Source organism: Engraulis encrasicolus, chromosome 5 (assembly GCF_034702125.1).
Source record: "Engraulis encrasicolus isolate BLACKSEA-1 chromosome 5, IST_EnEncr_1.0, whole genome shotgun sequence".
NCBI classification, from domain to species: Eukaryota; Metazoa; Chordata; class Actinopteri; order Clupeiformes; family Engraulidae; genus Engraulis; species Engraulis encrasicolus.
The window spans coordinates 17,538,142-17,564,372 of NC_085861.1; the positions used below are offsets into that span (position 1 = coordinate 17,538,142).

Below are 26,231 nucleotides of genomic sequence, written 5' to 3' on the forward strand. Positions count from 1 at the left end.
CCCATCATATCCAGTGGTAAATTCAAACTTCTGCGCCAACCGGGAATCTTACCCGGGTCACAAGAATGGGAATCTTGTATGATACCACTACACTATTGGCGCTTAATTGATATGAAAGGATTCAAGAGTCAAGTTCACAAACTGCATGTGTAGTCAAATACGTTGTTGTGGAAGTTTGCTAATCAACTGTCAACAACGACATCCAGTGGATTTTGACTTTTTTTTGGTCCATATTGAATAGGAACTCTTATCTTTTGTACCATCCAGGAGTCGACAGTCAGCAAAGGCACTCAGTGGACTTTGACTCTCTGTTTTTCTCCCATCATATCCAGTGGTAAATTCAAACTTCTGCGCCAACCGGGAATCGAACCCGGGTCACAAGATTGGGAATCTTGTATGATACCACTACACTGTTGGCGCTTAAGTGATAAGGGATTCAAGAGTCAACTTCACAAACTGCATGCGTAGTCAAATACGTCGTTGTGGAAGTTTGCTAATCAACTGTCAACAACGTTTTTTTTAGTCCATATTGAATACGAACACTTATCTTTTTCACCATCCATAACTCGACAGTCATTAAAGGCTGAAAGAATCTGAATAGTGCCCCCAATGACACATAACATTTCAATGTCCATGTATTGTTTGATACGTGTTTGAATAACACTTTTAGACTGTGCGATGCCAAATAAAAGTTCCCTTTGTTTATGGCATCAGGATGTACTGAACTTCCCTTCCCCCAAACTGCTGATTTGAAATTACCTATCCATTGCTATTGGCTAAAACTATCACTGTATGTGACATCATCCAATGTGACCTCATTTCCTGTGGAGGTGTTTTTAAGTTCAGCCACTGGCATTGTTCTGACCTTCTTACCTTCTCTTCTTTGTCTGTACCTGTACCGTTAACACCTCATTGGAGAGAGGGGGTGGGGAGGCCTGTGGACAGGCCTTCGGGGCCTATTGGCCTCCCCTCTCCCTCTCTCAAGCAAATAAACCCTGCATTTCTGAATTTCAACTATTGCACTGGAACTGGTCTTAAATATTAATTAGTAGTAAAACCTAGATACTATCAGATGGAGGTTCGGACCGTGACAAAGAATTTGGATTTTATTGGATTTAATTTGGAGTCCAGAGCTTGTGGTAAGACCATCTTCATACCTTTGGTTGACAGAAACATTTATCCTAAGTGAGTGTATTTAAGTGGTTGTTTGCTGTTGTCATGTGATTAAGGTCCTGAAGCTGGTTTCCCAACGCCTTGATCTTGACGAAGATTTTTGGGTCGCTCCTTATTACTTGTAATATTGTAGATGACGGGGTCAGAGTTCTGTTTCATTGAAAATTGATCTTTATAGATATTACATAAATTTTAATTTTCTTTAAGGTGTGTGACTATTAGGAATAGCTTAATAGATCCACGGACTCGACCTAGTAGGGGTGTGGTGGAAAGGTAGAGTTTCTTTCTTTTCTGTCTTAAAATCTCTCTTTTCTTAATCTCTACCTGTTCTTACGACACGGCACCTTTGACGAAAGCTGTAGGCAGTTCCCTGACAAAGAGCTTTACTCTTGGATCATGAGAATTGGCCCTACGTAAAATATCCTGGCGCCAGGAACTGTTGGGAGACTAGTTTGATGACTGAATTCATCTGGCAATAGCAAAAGAAACTGTACAGCTTTGGCATAGCTTATTTGAGTACTTGTCAACTGAAGGTGTGTAGGTCTATATGAAGCTCCTAAATTCAGAATTCAGTGCCGCAGTGGAATCAGATGCATGTGTCTTGTCTTTGTCTGTGTTTGCCATGGCTGTCTCTTTGTCTTTCTTTGTTCTTCCAACTAACCCCCACCCCCATGTCCTGATTTTAAAGAAATTTAATCAATGTGTCCATCAGTGGCAACTGCTCAGAGTCAATCAGAATTAGCTGGCCAACTGTAGTAAAAGAGGCAGGGGTGCCTAGTTACTAAATACCCATTTTGATTTATTTTGAGCAGTCAATGTCTCAGATTAACCAACAAGGTCTTGAACTTTCCCCTCCATTTTGTCTCTTTGTTTGGGGCCCTTTATTGTGTGTGTGTGTGCTGGCCAGTGTGTTTGTATGTTGTAACTGTTGAAACCCCCCACACTTCCCCCAAGCTTAACGATCCTGTGACCCCCTCCCCGATAGGTGTGAGTGTACTGTATGTCTTCTTAAAAGTTAAAGAAAGCTAAAATCAGAGTGCTGACCTTAAGACAAAGAAACTTAACAGAAACAAGGATATTCCCAACCACAAATTGAATTTGGATAGATGTATGAATTTCTGTCATGACATTTTATTTTTTTACCCTTTTCTTTGTTTGATTTGGTCATGATTTCATTTCACCCTGTTCACCCATTTGTTGTGTTGGTTTGACAAGAATGTGAGTTGATACAGTTTTGCTTTATTTACAGTTTCCTGATTTTAAGTGGGTCCTCTTTGATCATATATTCAAGATGGTTGTTTTTTCCCATTAATCGTTTTGTGTCTTCTGAAGCAGGCCTGGTGTTATGGAAATGAGCTGGCCCACAGCAGTTGTGAGAAGAAAAGCATGGTGGCCTGTTGAGAAACCAAAACTTGCTAAGTTTAACATCTTGTCTATATACTCAAATGAGTGATTTGTTTGTTTTGCTGTATAAAAATTTCCCAGGATTTGTTTTGTTTAGATTGGATGACAATTTTGGTAATTACACTTCCATAAGCTTTTGTTTTATTTTGTCAGTCTGCCAGAGATTCATTTGTTTTCTTTAAGCCACCTAACCTTAACTCTAGTGTACAGTCATGCCCCCACCTTCAGGTTTTAATCCAAGATACCGCTTTGCCGTAGCGAGTTTCTTCCTGTTCTTTTGTTTTAGAAGCCGTTATATGCCATGGCTAGGAGTGAAGCTCCCCATTCACTGTGTGACCATGCTGTCTTCAAGCGTGACAAGCGGCTGGCGTTGATTATGCAAAAGATGTGCTTTGAACAATCTAAACTTATTTTCTGTATTGGCTTGAGGGTTATCTACTGATGGGAATTCCAGTGGTGTTTTGAACTTCTGAGAGGAAAGCAGAAGTTGTGTTCCAAGCAATACTATAGTAAGGTTTGTGATGTTCATGTATGAAGGCGTTCCCCAGCCAAACATCTGGAGAGGACAAGACGGTCTTTTGCTTGAGACACATTGGGTAAATAAGTGTGGCACATCTCGGCAGTCATTGTTTTCTCCCTTGGCATTTTTAATTTTTGTTTATTTGTTTTCCTCTGATTTCTCCAATCTGCTACAGCTGGAATGCTCCACAGATTGCAAAGGGGGAGAGGATCCGTGAGTGTTTACTTTCAATGGAGGATGGGTGGTGATTGACTGTACCTATGAATTAACTTGTGTGAGGCCTGTTGCCTGCCCTTCTTTGTGCCTGTTTCAGACTGTGTGAAGATAAGTTGACTAAATATGAGTTTGAAATGAAGAATTCACACAAAAGCAGATTTATGAGTTAATATTGAAATTCAAGAGTTTACAAGGCAAATGTTTTGAATGGACTAGTTTGTTTTCTTGTTTTGATTTCAAGGTGCCAAAAGGGGGAGGTCCCCTCCCCTATGCTGAGAGACCACCTTTTCACACCTTCAGTGGCAGACTGACCTGTTGATTTTCTTTTGTTCATTTCAAGGCAACCATTTCAAATTGGAACTTTCTCTGTGTTGTATTTATGTGTCTTTGAAGTTGATGGAAAGGGGGAGACAGTCCCCACGCTGACACATTTTTGCCATTTCATTTTATTTTATTCTTGTTTTGATTCTTCCATGTTCTATGAGATCTTCCTGGGTGACACAGATGCTTGTTGTGAACATTGATGTGTGCAGAATAAGATACTTGAGTGTATGATGCTATCTCTTTTCCCGGTAACGTTCAAGCCATTGACCTGCTCCACTGCCTTGGCCTCTAAGGCCACATGATATGAAGAAGATGGAGCCTGATGATGAAGAAGAAGAGTACTACGTTTTTTTTCTTTTTACACTCGTCTGCACACACAACGCGTTTCACATTGCTTTACATGAAGAACTGAATGACATGCGTCACATGAGTCAACTCGTTTGCAATCCTGTCATGACAAAATTCTTACAGTCCATTTCAATTGTCTTCATATCATGCTGCTTATGATAACTTTTTGATGGAACCAATCTCCAGAGTGCTATTTCTCTATATATTTCCAGAGTGTTATGTGGATTACTGTTTTGATATGTTTGTGAAGTATTTTAACTTCAAAAGGGGGACTGAAAGAATCTGAATAGTGCCCCCAATGACACATAACATTTCAATGTCCATGTATTGTTTGATACGTGTTTGAATAACACTTTTAGACTGTGCGATGCCAAATAAAAGTTCCCTTTGTTTATGGCATCAGGATGTACTGAACTTCCCTTCCCCCAAACTGCTGATTTGAAATTACCTATCCATTGCTATTGGCTAAAACTATCACTGTATGTGACATCATCCAATGTGACCTCATTTCCTGTGGAGGTGTTTTTAAGTTCAGCCACTGGCATTGTTCTGCCTTCTTACCTTCTCTTCTTTGTCTGTACCTGTACCGTTAACACCTCATTGGAGAGAGGGGGTGGGGAGGCCTGTGGACAGGCCTTCGGGGCCTAATGGCCTCCCCTCTCCCTCTCTCAAGCCAATAAACCCTGCATTTCTGAATTTCAACTATTGCACTGGAACTGGTCTTAAATATTAATTAGTAGTAAAACCTAAATACTATTAAGGCACCCAGTGGACTTTGACTCTCTTTTTCCCCCCATCATATCCAGTGGTAAATTCAAACTTCTGCGCCAACCGGGAATCGAACCCGGGTCACAAGAATGGGAATCTTGTATGATACCACTACACTTTTGGCGCTTAAGTGATATAAAAGGATTCATGAGTCAAGTTCACAAACTGCATGCGTAGTCAAATACGTTGTTGAGGAAGTTTGCTAATCAACTGTCAACAACGACATCCAGTGGATTTTGACTGTTTTTTTAGTCCATATTGAATACGAACACTTATCTTTTTCACCATCCATGACTCGACAGTCAGCAAAGGCACCCAGTGGACTTTGACTCTTTTTTTTCCCATCATATCCAGTGGTAAATCCAAACTTCTGCACCAACCGGGAATCGAACCCTGGTCACAAGAATGGGATTCTTGTATGATACCACTACACTATTGGTGCTTAAGTGATATGAAAGGATTCAAGAGTCAAGTTTGGAAAACTGCATGTGTAGTCAAATACGTTGTTGTGGAAGTTTGCTAATCAACTGTCAACAACGACATCCAGTGGATTTTGACTGTTTTTTTAGTCCATATTGAATACGAACACTTATCTTTTTCACCTTCCAGGAGTCGACAGTCAGCAAAGCCACCCAGTGGACTTTGACTCTTTTTTTCCATCATATCCAGTGGTAAATCCTAACTTCTGCGCCAACCGGGAATCGAACCCGAGTCACAAGAATGGGAATCATGTATGATACCACTACACTATTGGCGCTTAAGTGATATGAAAGGATTCATGAGTCAAGTTCACAAACTGCACGCATAGTCAAATACGTTGTTGAAGAAGTTTGCTAATCAACTGTCAACAACGACATCCAGTGGATTTTGACTGTTTTTTTAGTCTATTTTGAATACGAACACTTATTTTTTTCACCATCCATGACTCGACAGTCAGCAAAGGCACCCAGTGGACTTTGACTCTCTTTACATCATATCCAGTGGTAAATTCAAACTTCTGCGCCAACCGGGAATCGAACCCGGGTCACAAGAATGGGAATCTTGTATGATACCACTACACTATTGACGCTTAAGTGATATGAAAGGATTCATGAGTCAAGTTCACAAACTGCATGCGTATTCAAATACGCTGTTGTTGAAGTTTGCTAATCAACTGTCAACAACGACATCCAGTGGATTTTGACAGTTTTTTTAGTCCATATTGAATACGAACTCTTATCTTTTTCACCGTCCAGGAGTCGACAGTCAGCAAAGGCACCCAGTGGACTTTGACTCTTTTTTCCCCCATCATATCCAGTGGTAAATCCAAACTTCTGCACCAACCGGGAATCGAACCCGGGTCACAAGAATTGGAATCTTGTATGATACCAATACACTATTGGTGCTTAAGTGATATAAAAGGATTCATGAGTCAAGTTCACAAACTGCATGCGTAGTCAAATACGTTGTTGCGGAAGTTTGCTAATCAACTGTCAACAACGACATCCAGTGGATTTTGACTGTTTCTTTAAGTCCATATTGAATACGAACTCTTATCTTTTGTACCATCCAGGAGTCGACAGTCAGCAAAGCCACCCAGTGGACTTTGACTCTCTTTTTTTCATCATATTCAGTGGTGAATCCTAACTTCTGCGCCAACCGGGAATCGAACCCGGGTCACAAGAATGGGAATCTTGTATGATACCACTACACTATTGGCGCTTAAGTGATATGAAAGGATTCATGAGTCAAGTTCACAAACTGCATGCGTAGTCAAATACGTTGTTGAGGAAGTTTGCTAATCAAATGTCAACGACATCCAGTGGATTTTGACTGTTTCTTTAAGTCCATATTGAATACGAACACTTATCTTTTTCACCATCCATGACTCGACAGTCAGCAAAGGCACTCAGTGGACTTTGACTCACTTTTTTTCATCATATTCAGTGGTAAAATCAAACTTCTGCGCCAACCGGGAGTCGAACCCGGGCCGCCTGGGCGGCCAGCGAGGATTGTTTCCGGAAACTTCCCGAAACCGATTCCCATTCATTCTCAATGGTAGTCCGAAAACACTAGTACTGCAATGCCTCCTTCGGCCTCTGCGCCACTATTTTGGCGCTGTTCCAAACTATATAGAGCGACTCGCTCCGAAAATGTTTCATCCTAGGAGTCATCTCGAGACGACTTATTACGTGGCGGGACAGCAGGACCGAGACAGACACATCGACTCTAATCCGCGACTCTCATCAGGACCATTCGTCACTATTTCTACTCCGTTGTGATTTAAGGTAATATTTAAAATGTACGTGTTGGTTTTAAATAGAAAGGCATGTCTTCGAATCTTCATTTGATTAGCTTAGCATACGTGGTGTCTGGCTGTAGGTGCCATCTACGGTGTATTGTCGAACACAATACGGACCAATGCTTATTTTGTGTTTATTATGTAGAATCGACAAAATTGTGTGTATGCCTAGTTATACTGCCAGGCGGCAACTGTCTTTTTTAGACGAAGTTCAGTTTTGTGTCATGAAGTGTAAGCATAGCTTACCAAGGTAAAGTGCCTAAAGTTGAAAGTATTCGTTATGTGGTTAGATGGAAGATAGGGAAGTTGGGTTAGTGAGATGTGTTTTTAAATTAACATCCACTTGCAATCCACATGTTGTTCAAGGCTTATTTTAAATATTTGTTATGAAGTTGATAATTTTGTACATTTCATGGTTTGAAATAGCGGTGGGATAGGGAGGGCAATAACTAAGCGTGAGGTGTTGTAAGTGAATGTTATCTTAACTTTTAGACCAATATGAATTTTATGGAGCCAAGTTAAGTTTTGTGTCATGAAGTGTGAAATTATTAAGGCAATAGTTTATAGGGCCGAGTGCTTGAAGTGCAAGATAGTTGTTCAGAATTCTGGCGTGGCGTCATGTTGTCTGACTCCAGCACCACACCATGTTGTTATTGTCGTCTGTGATTGGCTCTAGACCTGGTTCACGAGCTCATTTGCATAGACTTTCGCGCCACAAACTTTTTTATTTATTTATTTTATATTTGGAAGATAATGAGCTTGGGTTATTGTGATGTGTTTTAAAAATGATCATTCACTCGTAATTCACATATTATTACATAATTGTGAATGTCATGGTTTGTTGGAACATGTCCAAGTGATGTGATAGGGAGGGTAGTCAGTGTGTGTGTGTGTGTGTGTGCTATATTCAAACTCTTAATCTTTTCAAACTTTTACAATGCTTGATACTTGAAATGCTGATTTAAATTGTACCAGATAGAAATTAGTTGTGTGGGAATGCATGATGCTGGAACCGTGGGAACAGAAAGAGGACCATCCCCCTTTTTTAAGCATCCTTGTGTGGGAACAGGTGCTCTCACCTCCTTCATCTGTAATGTTGCAACTTTGTGTGGGAACAGGTGCTCTCACCTCCTTTCAATTTTAATGTTGCAACTTTGTGTGGGAACAGGTGCTCTCACCTCCTTTCAATTTTAATGTTGCAACTTTGTGTGGGAACAGGTGCTCTCACCTCCATTCAACTGTAATGTTGCAACTTTGTGTGGGAACAGGGGCCTCTCATCCACTGGCCCCTCCCCTTCTATAAGCATCCTTGCATGGGAACAGGTGCTCTCCCTCCTCCCATCCTTTACTGTAATGTTGCAAATTTGTGTAGGGGCATCACAGGTGGCTAATACCAGTGGCTGACCCATTCACCCTCTGTAATATTTCATTGCCATCTCTCCCTCCTTAACCAATTAATTTAGTAGTATTTGTATCGTTATTTGATTATTTACTTTTATTTTCAATGAGATCCTGTATAGGCATATGAGATCTGAAACCCCCCTTGAAAACTGAAATTCTTTGTGTTTTTCCCCCTTGGCTGTAGATCATGCAGAAGAAGCCGACGATGATGTTCTTCCCTGGGAGGAAGAGAGTGGTCTTCCGCAAGGGGCCAAGGGGATTCCTCCAATGTGACCCAACCCCAGAAGCCCAGCGCATTAAGGACAACCCCGCCGCACTGAGAGACCAGTCAGCGCCACTGAGGGAGGACCTGGTCCGCCAAAATGCCCTGGCTGAGGTCCGACGGCGAGGAGGGGATGCCTCAGACCGTTTGGAGGTGCAGGGGGACTACGTCCTGCAGTTTGGGAGGTACAAGGGCCAGGTGTTCCGATGGCTGTTGGAGAACGATGTGGGCTACATATTGTACCTCTTCGACAGCCTGACCAAGGAGGAGGAAGCCGGGATTCATGGCGGGGAGGGCCATGGCAAGGTCAACTTGCACACCTTCCTGAGGTACGCTCGGAGCTACCAGGAGATCGAGGCGCGCCTGGCATACGAAGCTGCCCAACCCCAAGCTGCCCAACCCCAAGCTGCTGATGCTGCCCCGCTGTCAGACCACGACCGACTGGTAGGCTTTGGGAATAGACCAAAGTCCACCTGGGGAGAGGTATGGGAGAGCAGGGCAGATGGCTACGCCAGCTTCATCTTGAGCCAGCATTGCACCAAAGGGACCAAGATGGACAAGCTCCAGCAGTACTTGCGGAGGAGGCAGCAAGAGACTGCCACCGCCCCAGGTAAGTTTTAATGCCTGTTATCATTTTTGTATGTGTCTGTGTCTCTCTATACTGTATAACACATAGCCTATATATATTAACTGTAGCCACTGAAAAGACTACACTAACTTGTGTTGTGATTTTTGTTTCTTTGTTTTTCTTTCTTGTTTGTGCCACAGTAATGGATGAGGACGAGGAGCTGGAGAGGGCAATGATGACCATGTCACCGTCCAAGCTGGAACGTCAAAGTGGTAGTTACATTGTTATTACACAGAATGGACATGTTTCAGTTACGGCCTTTTGTTTAACGTGTTTTGAGTGTATTGTCTTCCTCTTTCTTGTGTGTAACCAGGTGCAGCGCCAGAAGCAGGACCTGCATCAGCGCCGTCTGTACCAGTGGAGTCATCAAAGACAGGTTTTAAGATGCCGCATGTGATTATTACAGTTTTTCTCAATCACTTTGGTACATTTCTCAGATTATTTGCACAATTTGCAAAAGAGTATGTGCATTCTCTACCAAGTTGTAATATCTGTTTTGTATTACAAGCTATTTAAACATTTTTGCATGTGAGGACTTACTACATACAATGAACTCCAGCATAATTGTTAAAGGCTGGTCAGCAGAGAACGCACACAATCTTTTGCATGATGTAGCAACTTGTTCAAAGAAGTGAGAAAAGGCCTTTTTGATGTACATGTAGTTTTGAGACATCAATTCTTATCTGAGAAGTGTGCAAAAGAATTGAGGGCCATCTGTAAAATGGTGAATTGCCCCCTGCAAAGTGGACATTTCAATCTACTGTTTTCGTTCTGCTCGTTCTACTGTGATTGGGACCTTGCCTTCGTCCCTGCCACAATGAACTGACTAAGGGACCATGAAATCCCTGCCATGATGAACTCTATCTCAATGGGACCATGAAATCCCTACCATGATGCATTGGTTCGACGATGAGGGTGAGTACGTTATTTGTTCTATGTTTCACTTCATAACAAATGAAGAGACTAACACAAGTTCAGTGAGTAATGCTGCTCCTCATCACAGTCCAGCCAGTATTGTTGACAGATGTTGGTCAAGTCAGTGGCAAGGTACTGAAATTTCAAAATTGGTGAAAGGTGTTCAACTTTTTAAATTTTCTTGGCTGATGACAATGAGGAGGTGTAACATTATGACTGTTGTTCAGTTCTTAACAAAGTAGAGATGACTGTTGGAGGAAGGGGAAATAAACTTGCTGTACATATGTGTCCTTATGCTAGGACTTGGTTTTAATATGTGGCAAGCCTTTCCCTTCCTCAAACTAGGATATCTCCACTTTGGATGTCTACTAACATGATGAATGCATGAATTGTGTAAACCGAGTAAGCCAAAATAATTTGACACAATCTTCATTTATTTATTCACTCGTTTTCATAAGAGGAAGTAAATGTCATGAGCTGTTTACAACGAGGAATCAGCCGAGATGGTGAAGCTCCGAGATGAAGACACAACCTGGTTGCGTACGCTACCAAGTCTGCATCCTATGTGAGACATTAATTCTGGGCTTTGTATGTAGTTTCAGCTACACTGTCTAGGGCCCCCACTGCTTCCACACTGCAGGCGTCGCCAGTTACAGCACCACCAAGTGTGAGGAGAAAGAAGCCTGTGCCCCTTCCTCCACAGCTGGCGTTCATGGCGACATCAGACACTCAGATGCACGAGGCAGAGCAAGGTGTGTGTGTTATGTGTAACTCATCTCTTTAGTACATAGTTAATTCATTCATTTTACAAGCTAGTGCAATTATGCAAAGATGATGTGTAGAACATGTATAGGTCTGTTGTTGGATTTTTCTCCATGTGTGTAAGCTGAAATTCCTAAAACAACATCAACTTCATAACCTGATTAAACTGCTAACTGTAAAAATTAACATATGATTAGCTCAAAACACAAATTCCAATGTCTTTATTGAAATGTGAATAAATGGTTAGTCCTAGGTTGAGGCCATGAGTACTTGTCCTCACTCAAGTTGCTATATAAAATCAACACTGACTAGAGGATATTCATTTTTAATTGTCTAAATTACACCTGTTTTCACCATTGTTCATGCAATAGCTGCTTATTTGTGCGATGTTTGTCATTCTCGGTTCCCTCAGTTCGTTCACCTGCCCCAGTACCTGTTCCGGCTCCAGCCCCGCCACCTGCTCCGGCCCCTCCACCTGCTCCGGCCCCTCCACCTGCTCCGGCTCCTCCACCTGCTCCGGCCCCGCCACCTGCTCCGGCCCCTCCACCTGCTCCGGTGCCTGTACCTGTGCCTGGCCGCGACTATGACGTCATGAATTGGAGCTGCTCCCACCCTCAGAAGACCTGGATGAGGACGGAACTCCAGAGCCTCGGGCTGTGGCCTGGGTCACGACCCGTGAGGAACCCTGGAAACATCATCTCCCTGTGGCGTCATCCCCCGCAGCCAGAGCTTCTGGACACCGTGGCAGACCTTCCCTCACCTAACTTCTTTCAGCTCCACCCTTTCTTTATATGGAAGCCCGAAAGTGACATCATGGCCCGCCTGAGGAACAACTACATCCTGCCCTGTCTCCATGACTGCCAGCATCCTCACGTGAGCACTAATTTCGATACTAATTTTAAAAAGACACCCTGAACTTTTGCCCTTGAGTTATATGTGCGTACATCGAGCATTCCTGTACACTGTAAATATACCACTGCTGATCTAAGTCTTAATAAGTTATACTTTTGACTCCACTAAGTAATTTAGTCACTCTCCAGTGTTGATAATACTCTTTGCATTTATTTTATTGACATCCCATTTTTTTGCTGTGCACATTTCCAGATTGTCTCATCTGGTGTTGGGAGGCCTCGCGTCATTGTGGGAACCAGCGGCCAGTACTACATTATGTCGTCACGACTCTCCTGCAAGGCCTGTCGGAAGGTCTGGTTTGCTGACAACCCCCGGTGGATCGAGAAGCTGCCGAAGCGGTTCACCCACCTCTTGCCCGCTTTCATCACCTACAAGAAAGCCATCTGCAAGTCTGTATTGGATGAGCTCAGGCGCGGCAGCAGGTCCCCCACCGACATGGCCAACCAGGTCAACGAGCTGATGCACCTGAAGTACGAGCGGGCTCACCTGGCATATCTTCTGGCCATCAACAACGTCCGGGATGGCGAGACTGGGCTCTACGGGCAGAGGACCATCGGCCAATACCTCACGAGAGAGAGGGCGGCCCCGCGTGACTTCGGCCGGTACGAGGACGCAGATGGGTGGTGTGGCGTCTCCGTGTCGGCGTTCTACCTCACCGACTGCCTGCTGGACGAGTACCGGCGTCAAGCGCCCAGCATCTCCTCCCTGCTCCAGGGAACGTTTGGCCGCGTGTTCCGCTCCGACCACACCCGGAAGGTGGCCCGGAAGGTGACGCTCTCGTCTGGTGTGATGTCCAGCTACGCCGTCATGAACGAGAACTGGCTCATCGTTTCCTGGGTCATGGTCCACTCAGAGACGGAGAAGTCCCTGGAGCCAATGTACCGTGGGCTGGCCAAGCGGTACGACGACGCTGAGGTGGAGAAGGCCGGCTACCACTGGATGGACAGGTCAGTGCAACTATCATCTCTTCTTAAAACTGTTCTCACTAATGTCCTTGCCTAACTGCCAATGTTGATTTTAACCCCTTAGCGCAGAGCCTATATCACAACCTCGCTGTCACCAACATTGTAATGGCTATGTCTTAATCTGTTACTTAAGGCTCTCTGCATTGTCATAGCAATGTTGTTGTGATGTAGTGACTAGGCCCTCTGGCGACCCCATATGCAGTAAGAGGCTACCGAAAGATTGTGTATTCATGTGGCAGACTTCTTTGATTGTCTGTTTAATCGTGCCTTTTTAATCTGTGTGTTGTCAGGGATTGCTGTGCTGCGTTCAGGATCCCGGAAAGCTTCCCTGGTGAGCACCTGGACTGGAGGGCATGGGAAACCAACCCAGCCGTGGTCGCGGGGGCTGTGTCCGGTCATCTGGGGAATGCGTCTGCCTCCCGGACCTGCTACAACCCGGACATCAGCGTGAGGCTGGATTTGTTCCATTGCATGCGGCGGCTGTGTCGGGAGTGCACCTCAGAGCACCACTCTCTCTACGGCTCCTTCTGCCAGATGCTTTCCGCGGCGTTCCTGATCGTGGACCAGGACGACCTCAAGCGCCTTCAGGAGGCCTATGTGTTCTGCGGGATACAGCCACCCAATCCCACAAAGCAGCACATCAGGGAGCACTGCAGAACCAAAGTCCCCGGCCCCATGGAGCTGCTCGGCAGAGTGGAGAGGGTGATGAGGCACTACCATCTGGCCAAAGACCCCAACGACGTCCCGCTCTCAAAGCCCTCCATGCTGAAGTGCTGGAAGATCCAGAGGGTCCACGTCTTGCGCGGCTGCCTCAGCGATCCCGAGCTGGCAGAGGGCATCATGTACCGGCACGGCGGAACTCTGCAGCTCAATCACGTGCCTGGCGAGGGAGCTAGAGTCCCCATCTGGATCCCTGTGAGGGGTACGTCGCAGCAGGAGGGGTACCACTTTCACCAGGCGCAGTGGGTCACTGGGACCCAGGTGTCCCCAGAGCTTTTCCAAGCCCAGGGCATGATGGGGGTTGCGAGGTGGAACTTTCAGCGGCTGGTGTCTCTGAAGTTGCCTGGCGTCGTCCTCCCTGCCGTGTTCGACCCAGCGCTGATGGTGGACTTGAATGCCGCATCACTGGAGGCAACAGCTGAGGACAAGTACCCCATCCTTCGCCTGTCTGGCAGAGACACGGGAGAGTGCTTTGGCCTGGAGTACACGGAGCCTGGCTGCCGCCCGGTTCCTCTTGACTGGAACAAGCACAGGAGCCAGCGAGATGAGCCAGCACCAGAAGCAGCACCTCCATCCCCAGTTCGTGCGCCGTCACCTGAACCTGCTCCTGCTCCAGCTGCTGTAGAGACACCCTCACGCTTACCTACTCCAGCTCCTGTGTGCACACCATCTCGCCTGCCAGCTCCAGCTCCTGTGTGCACGCCATTTCGCCTGCCAGCTCCAGCTCCTGTGTGTACGCCATCTCGCCTGCCAGCTCCAGCTCCTGTGTGTACGCCATCTCGCCTGCCAGATCCAGCACACAGGTCCTTGACTGCTCCAGCTCCTCCGTCGCCTCAGCATGTGGCGTCCTCGCACACCACTGCAGCTGCCCTCTCCACTGGCCATCCTGTTGTTGGACCCCTGAAGCAGGACCCTGACGAGTGGCAAATGCCAAGCCCCGGGACATCAATCGGTACGACTATACATTAATTAAATTATTGTTGTATATCAATAGTAGTTCACCGCATCATATACTGACATTATGTAACACCATGTTTTTGTTTTCTCTTTCTGTTTTCCAGGTGTCTCGTATGGTCTGCCGTCCACTCCGAGGAGCGCCCGCACTGGACCAGTCAAAACAGGTGGACGCGTGTTTGTGCTGGACTTCACCCGCTGGACGCCCCCCATGAGAGACGCCATCGACCACCTGCTGCTGAAGCACCGGGGCCAGAAGGACTACCTGCGGCTAGTGGACCAGGAGTACGGCGACATGGTTCACCGCTCTGCTGCCGACCCCAACAGCTTGTTGCACCCCACCACCAGGCTGCACATATCCCGGTATGTGAAGCACACTGCCAAGCAGCTTAACGCCAGCTCAGCACTGAACACCAGCCAGGAGAGGGTGCTTGAGACACAGCAGCTGTGGCAGTCCCTCACTGATGGCAGTGCAACAACCACTGTGCCGGTGGTGACACTTGAGCCAGCCGGTCCTCCTCCTCCCCCTCCCCCTCCTCCTCCTCCTACGCCGGCAGCGTTGACACCGGAAGCCCTTGAGCGCCTGGTGAAGGGCATTGTGGAGCAACAGCAGCAGCAGCAGAGGAAGAAGCAGATCAAGACCTGTCTTGCTTGTGGACAGCCCAAGTCGCGCTACAGTACTGGTGGATCCTCAGTCCACTACTACTACCAGATGGGCCAAGACAGGTACTTTTACTGCTCCAAAAAGGTCCACGACACGTACGCTGCTGAGGGTCTGTCTGACACTGCCATGTCTTTTGAAGACTTTTCAAAGACGGACTTCTTTCCGAGGGAGCTGGCAGCTGTGAAGCAGCGTGCAGCGGACAAAGCGGACAAGCAGAGGAAGAGGCAAGCGCCTCAGCCAGAGCCAGTGGGGAGGCTCTGCAGGTTTTGCCGCTTGCCCATCAAGCAGGGACCAAACAGCCCACACATACACACCAGCTTCCCAGGTGTGCCAGGCAACTACATATACTGTCCAGCCAAAGTCCTGAACATTTACAAGGACAGGGGCATGCAGACTGAAATGACCTGGCTTGAGTTCAAGGACTCTCCTTTTTATGATACGGAGAGAAAGCGATGGGTGGAGGAGAGGAAGAAATGACTTGTGTGTGTGTGTGTTGCGGGACTGTTATTTATAATGTAATATAGTTTGGTGTTCTTTTTGTACAGTTTCATGTTCATTCGTTCTGATTTGTTGTAAATAGTTCCTCAATTTTTGCCTCCTAAAATCCAACCCCTCGTCCACGTCGTAGGAGGTGGTAACAGATGGTAAAATATTCTGGCTAACGGGGCTCTGGTATTGTCAGTGTTGTACTTCTGCATTCCCTTTTGCATTCACTCTTGCAAATTGCTTGTGAAAGACTCAAGATGCTCTATAACTACTGTAATGCTCTATTGTGATGTTGACATGATGGAAGGAATAGAAAACTGGAATGAAATAATTTCTGTGACAAAAGAAAGCACTTTATTGAAAGGACTGGAAAAACACAGAATGGCTTTGGTATTTAATGTATTTACAATCAATTATGCCACTGATGTTGTTTGCTTTTGCCTTGCATTTTTAATGTAAAAAGACCCATCACTGTCTATATGACTGACAAAAGAAAGCACTTTATTGAAAGGACTGGAAAAACAAAGAATGGCTTTGGTATTGCATGTATTTATTTACAATCAATTATGCCACTGATGTTGTTTGCTTTTGCATTTTATTTTTAATGTAACAACACCTATCACTGTCTATCTGACTGAATCTTGTTGCAACCTTGCTTCTTACTGAATGTCATCTGTATTGACAATATTGTTGAATAAACCAACTGTGTGGAATAGTGAAAACAGCCTTTCCTCTTTGTATTATGTAACAATAGTGTACTTTTCCTCCATTGTGAAACCAAAATGGCATTCTTTTAACTATGAAATCATTTGTCCAAATAGCTTGACAGTGGTTCAACACAACTACACTGGTCATCTGCAAATGTTAATATCCCTGGTATCTCTCCAAAGCAATTTGCATGTTTTGCCAATGGTAAGGGTCTATCTAACAGAATTGGGAACATTTTGACTGTCTGAAAAAGTGAAAGCAACCAAAGTGACTGTGCTCATCTGATAAAGCATGAATGAATGACTTTCCAAATAGCCTGACAGTGGTTGAGCACAACTACACTGGTCATCTGCAAATGTTCATATCCCTGATATCTCCCCAAAGAAATTTGCTCCTTACAATTAAATTCCCTTGTAGTAAATAAAAATGAATTATAATTATAAAGATAATAATGTTAATAGTGACTTTGCCATTGTGTTAGCTGTTGGATCACCAGCTACCCCACCCGGGTGTGGCACCTGCCACAATGTTTAAGATTGATCCTGGTGTGCTCATTTGGAAAGGAGACCAGCCGACAACTTGAAATTCAGTTCAAAATGAATGATGATTTATTAATCTAATACATGAAAATTACCAAGTGAATAAAGCATGATCTGCAATACAGAGCTCTGGGTCCAATTTATCTTGCCCTAACGTCAACAACAGATCAGAACACTGAATCTCCCTGAACCCAATTATTATATAGTGACACATTATACAGAAATATGTAAACAAATTATGTCTGTGTGTGCAACTGGAGCAAGCCGGTTCTTCTTTCTTCGTTCTTCTCCAAGGTCCTCCCGTCACTCTTGCGTCTGTTTGTCTCTCCCTTTTGGTTATTATTTTAACTCACACACATGACCATATATGTCCATGCTTGCTATGACAAACAGCATTGACACACTCATTCATAGCCCAGGCCCAGTCTTCTTTCAGCATCCGAGGATGGCCGTGCACACACTTACACACACACACTTCCGGCCACCCTTCATGTGTTGACGTGTCAGCCTCCACGAGGTCCCCACGAGGCCTCCACGCTCCTCTGCGTGCCACAGCCCCATGTGTGGCATAGGACACGATGTTCCTCCGGGTGGACTGACAAGTACTCACACAAACACACAGACAGACATACTCAGATCACCTTCATCCTGCAGAATCATCTCGGTAACTTAATAAACTTAATTAAACAGTTAACACTCAAAATTGACATAATTATGGTCAGTTTAAAACATAAGGCCATTAGCATTTATTGAAATATGAAATAAATGACTAACCTTAGATCATGAGGTTAGGCCACGATTACTGATCCTCACCCTGGTGGCTATATTAAATCAACATAGCTCTGCAAGTCAAAATACCAATGGTTAAGGTCTAGCTAACATAATTGAACACTTTGAATGTCTGAAAAAGTAAAGCAACCAAAGCCTGTGCTGTGCTCATCTGGTAAAGCACGATTCCTAATTTTTCCTCTAGATGGCGCCAGAGCAGAAAAGTAGTGCACCACATTGCTAACAGAAAATGTTGACAGAATTTGAATCATTACGGCGGCTCTAGCACTCGGTTACTGAATAAGACATGATTTCAGCCTTTATATTTGCAATTACACCCAATGTACAACATTGACTTAGCCTATTTTCCACATTTTTATTGCTTAAGACGGGGTTCGAACCTGCGCGGTTGCTGTCTGTAATGGTGTGACGTAATGAGCAGATCGCAACTAATGATATGCATGACAAGGACGAAATGCTTCATTTTGATTGGCTGTCGCGGCGTTACACCTATCCGCGGCGGGCCCCCGCGTGGGAATCTTGTATGATACCACTACACTATTGGCGCTCAAGTGATATGAAAGGATTCATGAGTCAAGTTCACAAACTGCATGCGTAGTCAAATACGTTGTTGAGGAAGTTTGCTAATCAACTGTCAACAACGACATCCAATGGATTTTGACTGTTTTTTTAGTCCATATTGAATACGAACTCTTATCTTTTTCACCGTCCATAACTCGACAGTCAGCAAAGGCACCCAGTGGACTTTGACTCTCTTTTTCCCCCCATCATATCCAGTGGTAAATTCAAACTTCTGCGCCAACCGGGAATCGAACCCGGGTCACAAGAATGGGAATCTTGTATGATACCACTACACTATTGGCGCTTAAGTGATATGAAAGGATTCAAGAGTCAAGTTCACAAACTTCATGCGTAGTCAAATACGTTGTTGTGGAAGTTTGCTAATCAATTGTCAACAACGACATCCAGTGGATTTTGACTGTTTTTTTAGTCCATATTGAATCAAACACTTATCTTTTTCACCATCCATGACTCGACAGTCAGCAAAGGCACCCAGTGGACTTTGACTCTTTTTTTTTCATCATATCCAGTGGTAAATCCAAACTTCTGCGCCAACCGGGAATCGAACCCGGGTCACAAGAATGGGAATCTTGTATGATACCACTACACTATTGGCGCTTAAGTGATATGAAAGGATTCATGAGTCAAGTTCACAAACTGCATGCGCAGTCAAATACGTTGTTGAGTAAGTTTGCTAATCAACTGTCAACAACGTCATCCAGTGGATTTTGACTGTTTTTTTTAGTCCATATTGAATACGAACACTTATCTTTTTCACCATCCATGACTCGACAGTCAGCAGAGGCACCCAGTGGACTTTGACTCTCTTTTTTTCATCTTATCCAGTGGTAAATCCAAACTTCTGCGCCACCCGGGAATCGAACCCGAGTCACAAGAATGGGAATCTTGTACGATACCACTACACTATTGGCACTCAAGTGATATTAAAGGATTCATGAGTCAAATTCACAAAATGCATGCGTGGTCAAATACATTGTTGAGGAAGTTTGCTAATCAACTGTCAACAACGACATCCAGTGGATTTTGACTCTTTTTTGGTCCATATTGAATACGAACACTTATCTTTTTCACCATCCATGACTCGACAGTCAGCAAAGGCACCCAGTGGACTTTGACTCTTTTTTTTTTCATCATATCCAGTGGTAAATCCAAACTTCTGCGCCAACCGGGAATCGAACCCGGGTCACAAGAATAGGAATCTTGTATGATACCACTACACTATTGGCGCTTCAGTGATATGAAAGGATTCAAGAGTCAAGTTCACAAACTGCATGCGTAGTCAAATACATTGTTGAGTAAGTTTGCTAATCAACTGTCAACAACGACATCCAGTGGATTTTGACTGTTTTTTTAGTCCATATTGAATACGAACACTTATCTTTTTCACCATCCATAACTCGACAGTCAGCAAAGGCACCCAGTGGACTTTGACTCTCCTTTTTTCATCATATTCAGTGGTAAATTCAAACTTCTGCGCCAACCGGGAATCGAACCCGGGTCACATGAATGGGAATCTTGTATGATACCACTACACTATTGGCGCTTAAGTGATATGAAAGGATTCATGAGTCAAGTTCACAAACTGAATGCGTAGTCAGATACGTTGTTGAAGAAGTTTGCTAATCAACTGTCAACAATGACATTCAGTGGATTTTGACTGTTTTTTTTAGTCAATATTGAATACGAACTCTTATCTTTTTCACCGTCCATGACTCGACAGTCAGCAAAGGCAGCCAGTGGACTTTGACTCTCCTTTTTTCATCATATTCAGTGGTGAATCCTAACTTCTGCGCCAACCGGGAATCGAACCCGGGTCACAAGAATGGGAATCTTGTATGATACCACTACACTATTGGCGCTCAAGTGATATGAAAGGATTCATGAATCAAGTTCACAAACTGCATGCTTAGTCAAATACGTTGTTGAGGAAGTTTGCTAATCAACTGTCAACGACATCCAGTGAATTTTGACTGTTTTTTTTTGTCCATATTGAATACGAACACTTACCTTTTTCACCATCCATGACTCGACAGTCAGCAAAGGCACCCAGTGGACTTTGACTCTCTTTTTTTCATCATATTCAGTGGTGAATCCTAACTTCTGCGCCAACCGGGAATCGAACCCGGGTCACAAGAATGGGAATCTTGTATGATACCACTACACTATTGGCACTCAAGTGATATGAAAGGATTCATGAGTCAAATTCACAAACTGCATGCGTGGTCAAATACATTGTTGAGGAAGTTTGCTAATCAACTGTCAACAATGTCATGCAGTGGATTTTGACTCTTTTTTAGTCCATATTGAATACAAACTCTTATCTTTTGTACCATCCAGGAGTCGACAGTCAGCAAAGGCACCCAGTGGACTTTGACTCTCTTTTTTTCCCCCATCATATCCAGTGGTAAATCCAAACTTCTGCGCCAACCGGGAATCGAACCCGGGTCACAAGAATGGGAATCTTGTATGATACCACTACACTATTGGCGCTTAAGTGATATGAAAGGATTCATGAGTCAAGTTCACAAACTGCATGCGTAGTCAAATACGTTGTTGAGGAAGTTTGCTAATCAACTGTCAACGACATCCAGTGGATTTTGACTGTTTTTTTAAGTCCATATTGAATACGAACACTTATCTTTTCCACCATCCATGACTCGACAGTCAGCAAAGCCACCCAGTGGACTTTGACTCTCTTTTTTTCATCATATTCAGTGGTGAATCCTAACTTCTGCGCCAACCGGGAATCGAACCCGGGTCACAAGAATGGGAATCTTGTATGATACCACTACACTATTGGCGCTTAAGTGATATGAAAGGATTCATGAGTCAAGTTCACAAACTGCATGCGCAGTCAAATACGTTGTTGAGGAATTTTGATAATCAACTGTCAACAATGACATCCAGTGGATTTTGACTTTTTTTTTAGTCCATATTGAATACGAACACTTATGTTTTTCACCATCCATAACTCGACAGTCAGCAAAGGCACCCAGTGGACTTTGACTCTCTTTTTTTCATCATATTCAGTGGTGAATCCTAACTTCTGCGCCAACCGGGAATCGAACCGGGGTCACAAGAATGGGAATCTTGTATGATACCACTACACTATTGGCGCTTAATGATATGAAAGGATTCATGAGTCAAGTTCACAAACTGCATGCGTAGTCAAATACGTTGTTGAGGAAGTTTGCTAATCAACTGTCAACGACATCCAGTGGATTTTGACTGTTTCTTTAAGTCCATATTGAATACGAACACTTATCTTTTTCACCATCCATGACTCGACAGTCAGCAAAGGCACTCAGTGGACTTTGACTCTCTTTTTTTCATCATATTCAGTGGTAAATCCTAACTTCTGCGCCAACCGGGAATCGAACCCGGGTCACAAGAATGGGAATCTTGTATGATACCACTACACTATTGGCGCTTAATGATATGAAAGGATTCATGAGTCAAATTCACAAACTGCATGCGTGGTCAAATACATTGTTGAGGAAGTTTGCTAATCAACTGTCAACAACGACATCCAGTTGATTTTGACTGTTTTTTTAGTCCATATTGAATACGAACACTTATCTTTTTCACCATCCATGACTCGACAGTCAGCAAAGGCACCCAGTGGACTTTGACTCTTTTTTTTTTTCATCATATCCAGTGGTAAATCCAAACTTCTGCGCCAACCGGGAATCGAACCCGGGTCACAAGAATGGGAATCTTGTATGATACCACTACACTATTGGCGCTTAAGTGATATGAAAGGATTCATGAGTCAAGTTCACAAACTGCATCAGTAGTCAAATACGTTGTTGAGGAAGTTTGCTAATCAACTGTCAACGACATCCAGTGGATTTTGACTGTTTCTTTAAGTCCATATTTAATACAAACACTTATCTTTTTCACGATCCATGACTCGACAGTCCGCAAAGCCACTCAGTGGACTTTGACTCTCTTTTTTTCATCATATTCAGTGGTGAATCCTAACTTCTGCGCCAACCGGGAATCGAACCCGGGTCACAAGAATGGGAATCTTGTATGATACCACTACACTATTGGCGATTAATGATACGAAAGGATTCATGAGTCAAATTCACAAACTGCATGCGTGGTCAAATACATTGTTGAGGAAGTTTGCTAATCAACTGTCAACAACGACATCCAGTGGATTTTGACTCTTTTTTGGTCCATATTGAATACGAACTCTTATCTTTTTCACCATCCATAACTCGACAGTCAGCAAAGGCACCCAGTGGACTTTGACTCTCTTTTTTTCATCATATTCAGTGGTAAATTCAAACTTCTGCGCCAACCGGGAATCGAACCCGGGTCACAAGAATGGGAATCTTGTATGATACCACTACACTATTGGCGCTTAAGTGATATGAAAGGATTCATGAGTCAAGTTCACAAACTGCATGCGTAGTCAAATACGTTGTTGAGGAAGTTTGCTAATCAACTGTCAACGACATCCAGTGGATTTTGACTGTTTTTTTAGTCCATATTGAATACGAACACTTATCTTTTTCACCATCCATGACTCGACAGTCAGCAAAGGCACCCAGTGGACTTTGACTCTTTTTTTCCCATCATATCCAGTGGTAAATCCAAACTTCTGCACCAACCGGGAATCGAACCCTGGTCACAAGAATGGGAATCTTGTATGATACCACTACACTATTGGCGCTTAAGTGATATAAAAGGATTCATGAGTCAAGTTCACAAACTGCATGCGTAGTCAAATACGTTGTTGAGTAAGTTTGCTAATCAACTGTCAACAACGACATCCAGTGGATTTTGACTGTTTTTTTAGTCCATATTGAATACGAACACTTATCTTTTTCACCATCCATAACTCGACAGTCAGCAAAGGCACCCAGTGGACTTTGACTCTCTTTTTTTCCCCCCATCATATCCAGTGGTAAATTCTAACTTCTGCGCCAACCGGGAATCGAACCCGGGTCACAAGAATGGGAATCTTGTATGATACCACTACACTATTGGCGCTTAAGTGATAAGAAAGGATTAAAGAGTCAAATTCACAAACTGCATGCGTGGTCAAATACATTGTTGAGGAAGTTTGCTAATCAACTGTCAACAATGTCATCCAGTGGATTTTGACTCTTTTTTGGTCCATATTGAATACGAACACTTATCTTTTCCACCATCCATGACTCGACAGTCAGCAAATGCACCCAGTGGAATTTGACTTTTTTTTTTCATCATATCCAGTGGTAAATCCAAACTTCTGCGCCAACCGGGAATCGAACCCGGGTCACAAGAATGGGAATCTTGTATGATACCACTACACTATTGGCGCTTAAGTGATATGAAAGGATTCATGAGTCAAGTTCACAAACTGCATGCGTAGTCAAATACGTTGTTGAGGAAGTTTGCTAATCAACTGTCAACAACGACATCCAGTGGATTTTGACTGTTTTTTTAGTCCATATTGAATACGAACACTTATCTTTTTCACCATCCATAACTCGACAGTCAGCAAAGGCACCCAGTGGACTTTGACTCTCTTTTTTTCATCATATTCAGTGGTGAATCCTAACTTCTGCGCCAACCGGGAATCGAACCCTGGTCACAAGAATGGGAATCTTGTATGATACCACTACACTATTGGCGCTTAAGTGATATAAATGGATTCATGAGTCAAGTTCACTTACTGCATGCTTAGTCAAATACGTTGTTGAGGAAGTTTGCTAATCAACTGTCAACAATGTCATCCAGTGGATTTTGACTCTTTTTTGGTCCATATTGAATACGAACTCTTATCTTTTGTACCATCCAGGAGTCGACAGTCAGCAAAGGCACCCAGTGGAATTTGACTTTTTTTTTTTTTTTATCATATTCAGTGGTGAATCCTAACTTCTGCGCCAACCGGGAATCGAACCCGGGTCACAAGAATGGGAATCTTGTATGATACCACTACACTATTGGCGCTTAAGTGATATGAAAGGATTCATGAGTCAAGTTCACAAACTGCATGCGTAGTCAAATACGTTGTTGAGGAAGTTTGCTAATCAACTGTCAACAATGTCATCAAGTGGATTTTGACTCTTTTTTGGTCCATATTGAATACGAACTCTTATCTTTTTCACCGTCCATGACGACTGACAACAAAGCCACCCAGTGGACTTTGACTCTCTTTTTTTCATCATATTCAGTGGTGAATCCTAACTTCTGCGCCAACCGGGAATCGAACCCGGGTCACAAGAATGGGAATCTTGTATGATACCACTACACTATTGGCGCTTAAGTGATATGAAAGGATTCATGAGTCAAGTTCACAAACTGCATGCGTAGTCAAATACGTTGTTGCGGAAGTTTGCTAATCAACTGTCAACAACGACATCCAGTGGATTTTGACTGTTTTTTAAGTCCATACTGAATACAAACACTTATCTTTTTCACCATCCATAACTCGACAGTCAGCAAAGGCACCCAGTGGACTTTGACTCTCTTTTTTTCATCATATTCAGTGGTGAATCCTAACTTCTGCGCCAACCGGGAATCGAACCCGGGTCACAAGAATGGGAATCTTGTATGATACCACTACACTATTGGCACTCAAGTGATACGAAAGGATTCATGAGTCAAATTCACAGACTGCATGCGTGGTCAAATACATTGTTGAGGAAGTTTGCTAATCAACTGTCAACAACGACATCCAGTGGATTTTGACTGTTTTTTAGTCCATATTGAATACGAACACTTATCTTTTTCACCATCCATGACTCGACAGTCAGCAAAGGCACCCAGTGGACTTTGACTCTTTTTTTTTTCATCATATCCAGTGGTAAATCCAAACTTCTGCGCCAACCGGGAATCGAACCCGGGTCACAAGAATGGGAATCTTGTATGATACCACTACACTATTGGCGCTTAAGTGATATGAAAGGATTCATGAGTCAAGTTCACAAACTGCATGCGTAGTCAAATACGTTGTTGAGGAAGTTTGCTAATCAACTGTCAACAACGACATCCAGTGGATTTTGACTGTTTCTTTAAGTCCATATTGAATACGAACACTTATCTTTTTCACGTTCCATGACTCGACAGGCAGCAAAGACACTCAGTGGACTTTGACTCTTTTTTTTCATCATATTCAGTGGTGAATCCTAACTTCCGCGCCAACCGGGAATCGAACCCGGGTCACAAGAATGGGTATCTTGTATGATACCACTACACTATTGGCACTCAAGTGATACAAAAGGATTCATGAGTCAAATTCACAAACTGCATGCGTGGTCAAATACATTGTTGAGGAAGTTTGCTAATCAACTGTCAACAACGACATCCAGTGGATTTTGACTGTTTTTTTAGTCCATATTGAATACGAACACTTATCTTTTTCACCATCCATGACTCGACAGTCAGCAGAGGCACCCAGTGGACTTTGACTCCCTTTTTTTATCTTATCCAGTGGTAAATCCAAACTTCTGCGCACCCGGGAATCGAACCCGGGTCACAAGAATGGGAATCTTGTATGATACCACTACACTATTGGCGCTTAAGTGATATGAAAGGATTCATGAGTCAAGTTCACAAACTGCATGCGCAGTCAAAGACGTTGTTGAGGAAGTTTGCTAATCAACTGTCAACAACGACATCCAGTGGATTTTGACTGTTTTTTTAGTCCATATTGAATACGAACTCTTATCTTTTGTACCATCCAGGAGTCGACAGTCAGCAAAGGCACCCAGTGGACTTTGACTCTCTTTTTTTTTTTTACATCATATCCAGTGGTAAATCCAAACTTCTGCGCCAACCGGGAATCGAACCCGAGTCACAAGAATGGGAATCTTGTATGATACCACTACACTATTGGCGCTTAAGTGATATGAAAGGATTCATGAGTCAAGTTCACAAACTGCATGCGTAGTCAAATACGTTGTTGAGGA

At 43.7% G+C, this 26,231-nt stretch overlaps 1 protein-coding gene and 19 non-coding genes across 20 annotated transcripts; 1 reads left to right on the plus strand and 19 right to left on the minus strand.

Annotated features, from left to right (window-relative positions):
• Positions 1–5,751: 5,751 nt before the first annotated feature.
• trnag-ccc (transfer RNA glycine (anticodon CCC)) lies at positions 5,752–5,822 on the minus strand. The gene has a single exon. It is a non-coding gene; the product is annotated as a tRNA-Gly (tRNA).
• A 245-nt stretch (positions 5,823–6,067) lies between these two features.
• trnaw-cca (transfer RNA tryptophan (anticodon CCA)) lies at positions 6,068–6,138 on the minus strand. The gene has a single exon. It is a non-coding gene; the product is annotated as a tRNA-Trp (tRNA).
• Positions 6,139–6,383: 245 nt separating this feature from the next.
• Positions 6,384–6,454, minus strand: trnag-ccc (transfer RNA glycine (anticodon CCC)). Its single transcript has one exon. It is a non-coding gene; the product is annotated as a tRNA-Gly (tRNA).
• Positions 6,455–8,622: 2,168 nt separating this feature from the next.
• LOC134449712 (uncharacterized) lies at positions 8,623–15,694 on the plus strand. Its single transcript, XM_063199822.1, has 9 exons — positions 8,623–9,307; positions 9,466–9,528; positions 9,639–9,701; positions 10,837–10,992; positions 11,415–11,875; positions 12,107–12,861; positions 13,170–14,256; positions 14,420–14,477; positions 14,667–15,694. The coding sequence occupies exons 1-9, from the start codon at positions 8,623–8,625 to the stop codon at positions 15,692–15,694; spliced, it is 4,356 nt and encodes a 1,451-aa protein (XP_063055892.1).
• A 2,839-nt stretch (positions 15,695–18,533) lies between these two features.
• On the minus strand, positions 18,534–18,604 carry trnag-ccc (transfer RNA glycine (anticodon CCC)). The gene has a single exon. It is a non-coding gene; the product is annotated as a tRNA-Gly (tRNA).
• Positions 18,605–18,847: 243 nt separating this feature from the next.
• Positions 18,848–18,918, minus strand: trnag-ccc (transfer RNA glycine (anticodon CCC)). The gene has a single exon. It is a non-coding gene; the product is annotated as a tRNA-Gly (tRNA).
• A 560-nt stretch (positions 18,919–19,478) lies between these two features.
• trnar-ccu (transfer RNA arginine (anticodon CCU)) lies at positions 19,479–19,549 on the minus strand. The gene has a single exon. It is a non-coding gene; the product is annotated as a tRNA-Arg (tRNA).
• A 560-nt stretch (positions 19,550–20,109) lies between these two features.
• Positions 20,110–20,180, minus strand: trnag-ccc (transfer RNA glycine (anticodon CCC)). The gene has a single exon. It is a non-coding gene; the product is annotated as a tRNA-Gly (tRNA).
• Positions 20,181–20,422: 242 nt separating this feature from the next.
• On the minus strand, positions 20,423–20,493 carry trnag-ccc (transfer RNA glycine (anticodon CCC)). Its single transcript has one exon. It is a non-coding gene; the product is annotated as a tRNA-Gly (tRNA).
• Positions 20,494–20,740: 247 nt separating this feature from the next.
• trnag-ccc (transfer RNA glycine (anticodon CCC)) lies at positions 20,741–20,811 on the minus strand. Its single transcript has one exon. It is a non-coding gene; the product is annotated as a tRNA-Gly (tRNA).
• Positions 20,812–21,053: 242 nt separating this feature from the next.
• Positions 21,054–21,124, minus strand: trnag-ccc (transfer RNA glycine (anticodon CCC)). The gene has a single exon. It is a non-coding gene; the product is annotated as a tRNA-Gly (tRNA).
• Positions 21,125–21,680: 556 nt separating this feature from the next.
• Positions 21,681–21,751, minus strand: trnag-ccc (transfer RNA glycine (anticodon CCC)). The gene has a single exon. It is a non-coding gene; the product is annotated as a tRNA-Gly (tRNA).
• Positions 21,752–21,996: 245 nt separating this feature from the next.
• Positions 21,997–22,067, minus strand: trnag-ccc (transfer RNA glycine (anticodon CCC)). Its single transcript has one exon. It is a non-coding gene; the product is annotated as a tRNA-Gly (tRNA).
• A 555-nt stretch (positions 22,068–22,622) lies between these two features.
• trnag-ccc (transfer RNA glycine (anticodon CCC)) lies at positions 22,623–22,693 on the minus strand. The gene has a single exon. It is a non-coding gene; the product is annotated as a tRNA-Gly (tRNA).
• A 561-nt stretch (positions 22,694–23,254) lies between these two features.
• trnag-ccc (transfer RNA glycine (anticodon CCC)) lies at positions 23,255–23,325 on the minus strand. The gene has a single exon. It is a non-coding gene; the product is annotated as a tRNA-Gly (tRNA).
• Positions 23,326–23,567: 242 nt separating this feature from the next.
• trnag-ccc (transfer RNA glycine (anticodon CCC)) lies at positions 23,568–23,638 on the minus strand. Its single transcript has one exon. It is a non-coding gene; the product is annotated as a tRNA-Gly (tRNA).
• Positions 23,639–24,199: 561 nt separating this feature from the next.
• trnag-ccc (transfer RNA glycine (anticodon CCC)) lies at positions 24,200–24,270 on the minus strand. Its single transcript has one exon. It is a non-coding gene; the product is annotated as a tRNA-Gly (tRNA).
• A 241-nt stretch (positions 24,271–24,511) lies between these two features.
• Positions 24,512–24,582, minus strand: trnag-ccc (transfer RNA glycine (anticodon CCC)). The gene has a single exon. It is a non-coding gene; the product is annotated as a tRNA-Gly (tRNA).
• Positions 24,583–24,826: 244 nt separating this feature from the next.
• Positions 24,827–24,897, minus strand: trnag-ccc (transfer RNA glycine (anticodon CCC)). The gene has a single exon. It is a non-coding gene; the product is annotated as a tRNA-Gly (tRNA).
• A 244-nt stretch (positions 24,898–25,141) lies between these two features.
• On the minus strand, positions 25,142–25,212 carry trnag-ccc (transfer RNA glycine (anticodon CCC)). The gene has a single exon. It is a non-coding gene; the product is annotated as a tRNA-Gly (tRNA).
• Positions 25,213–26,231: the final 1,019 nt, after the last annotated feature.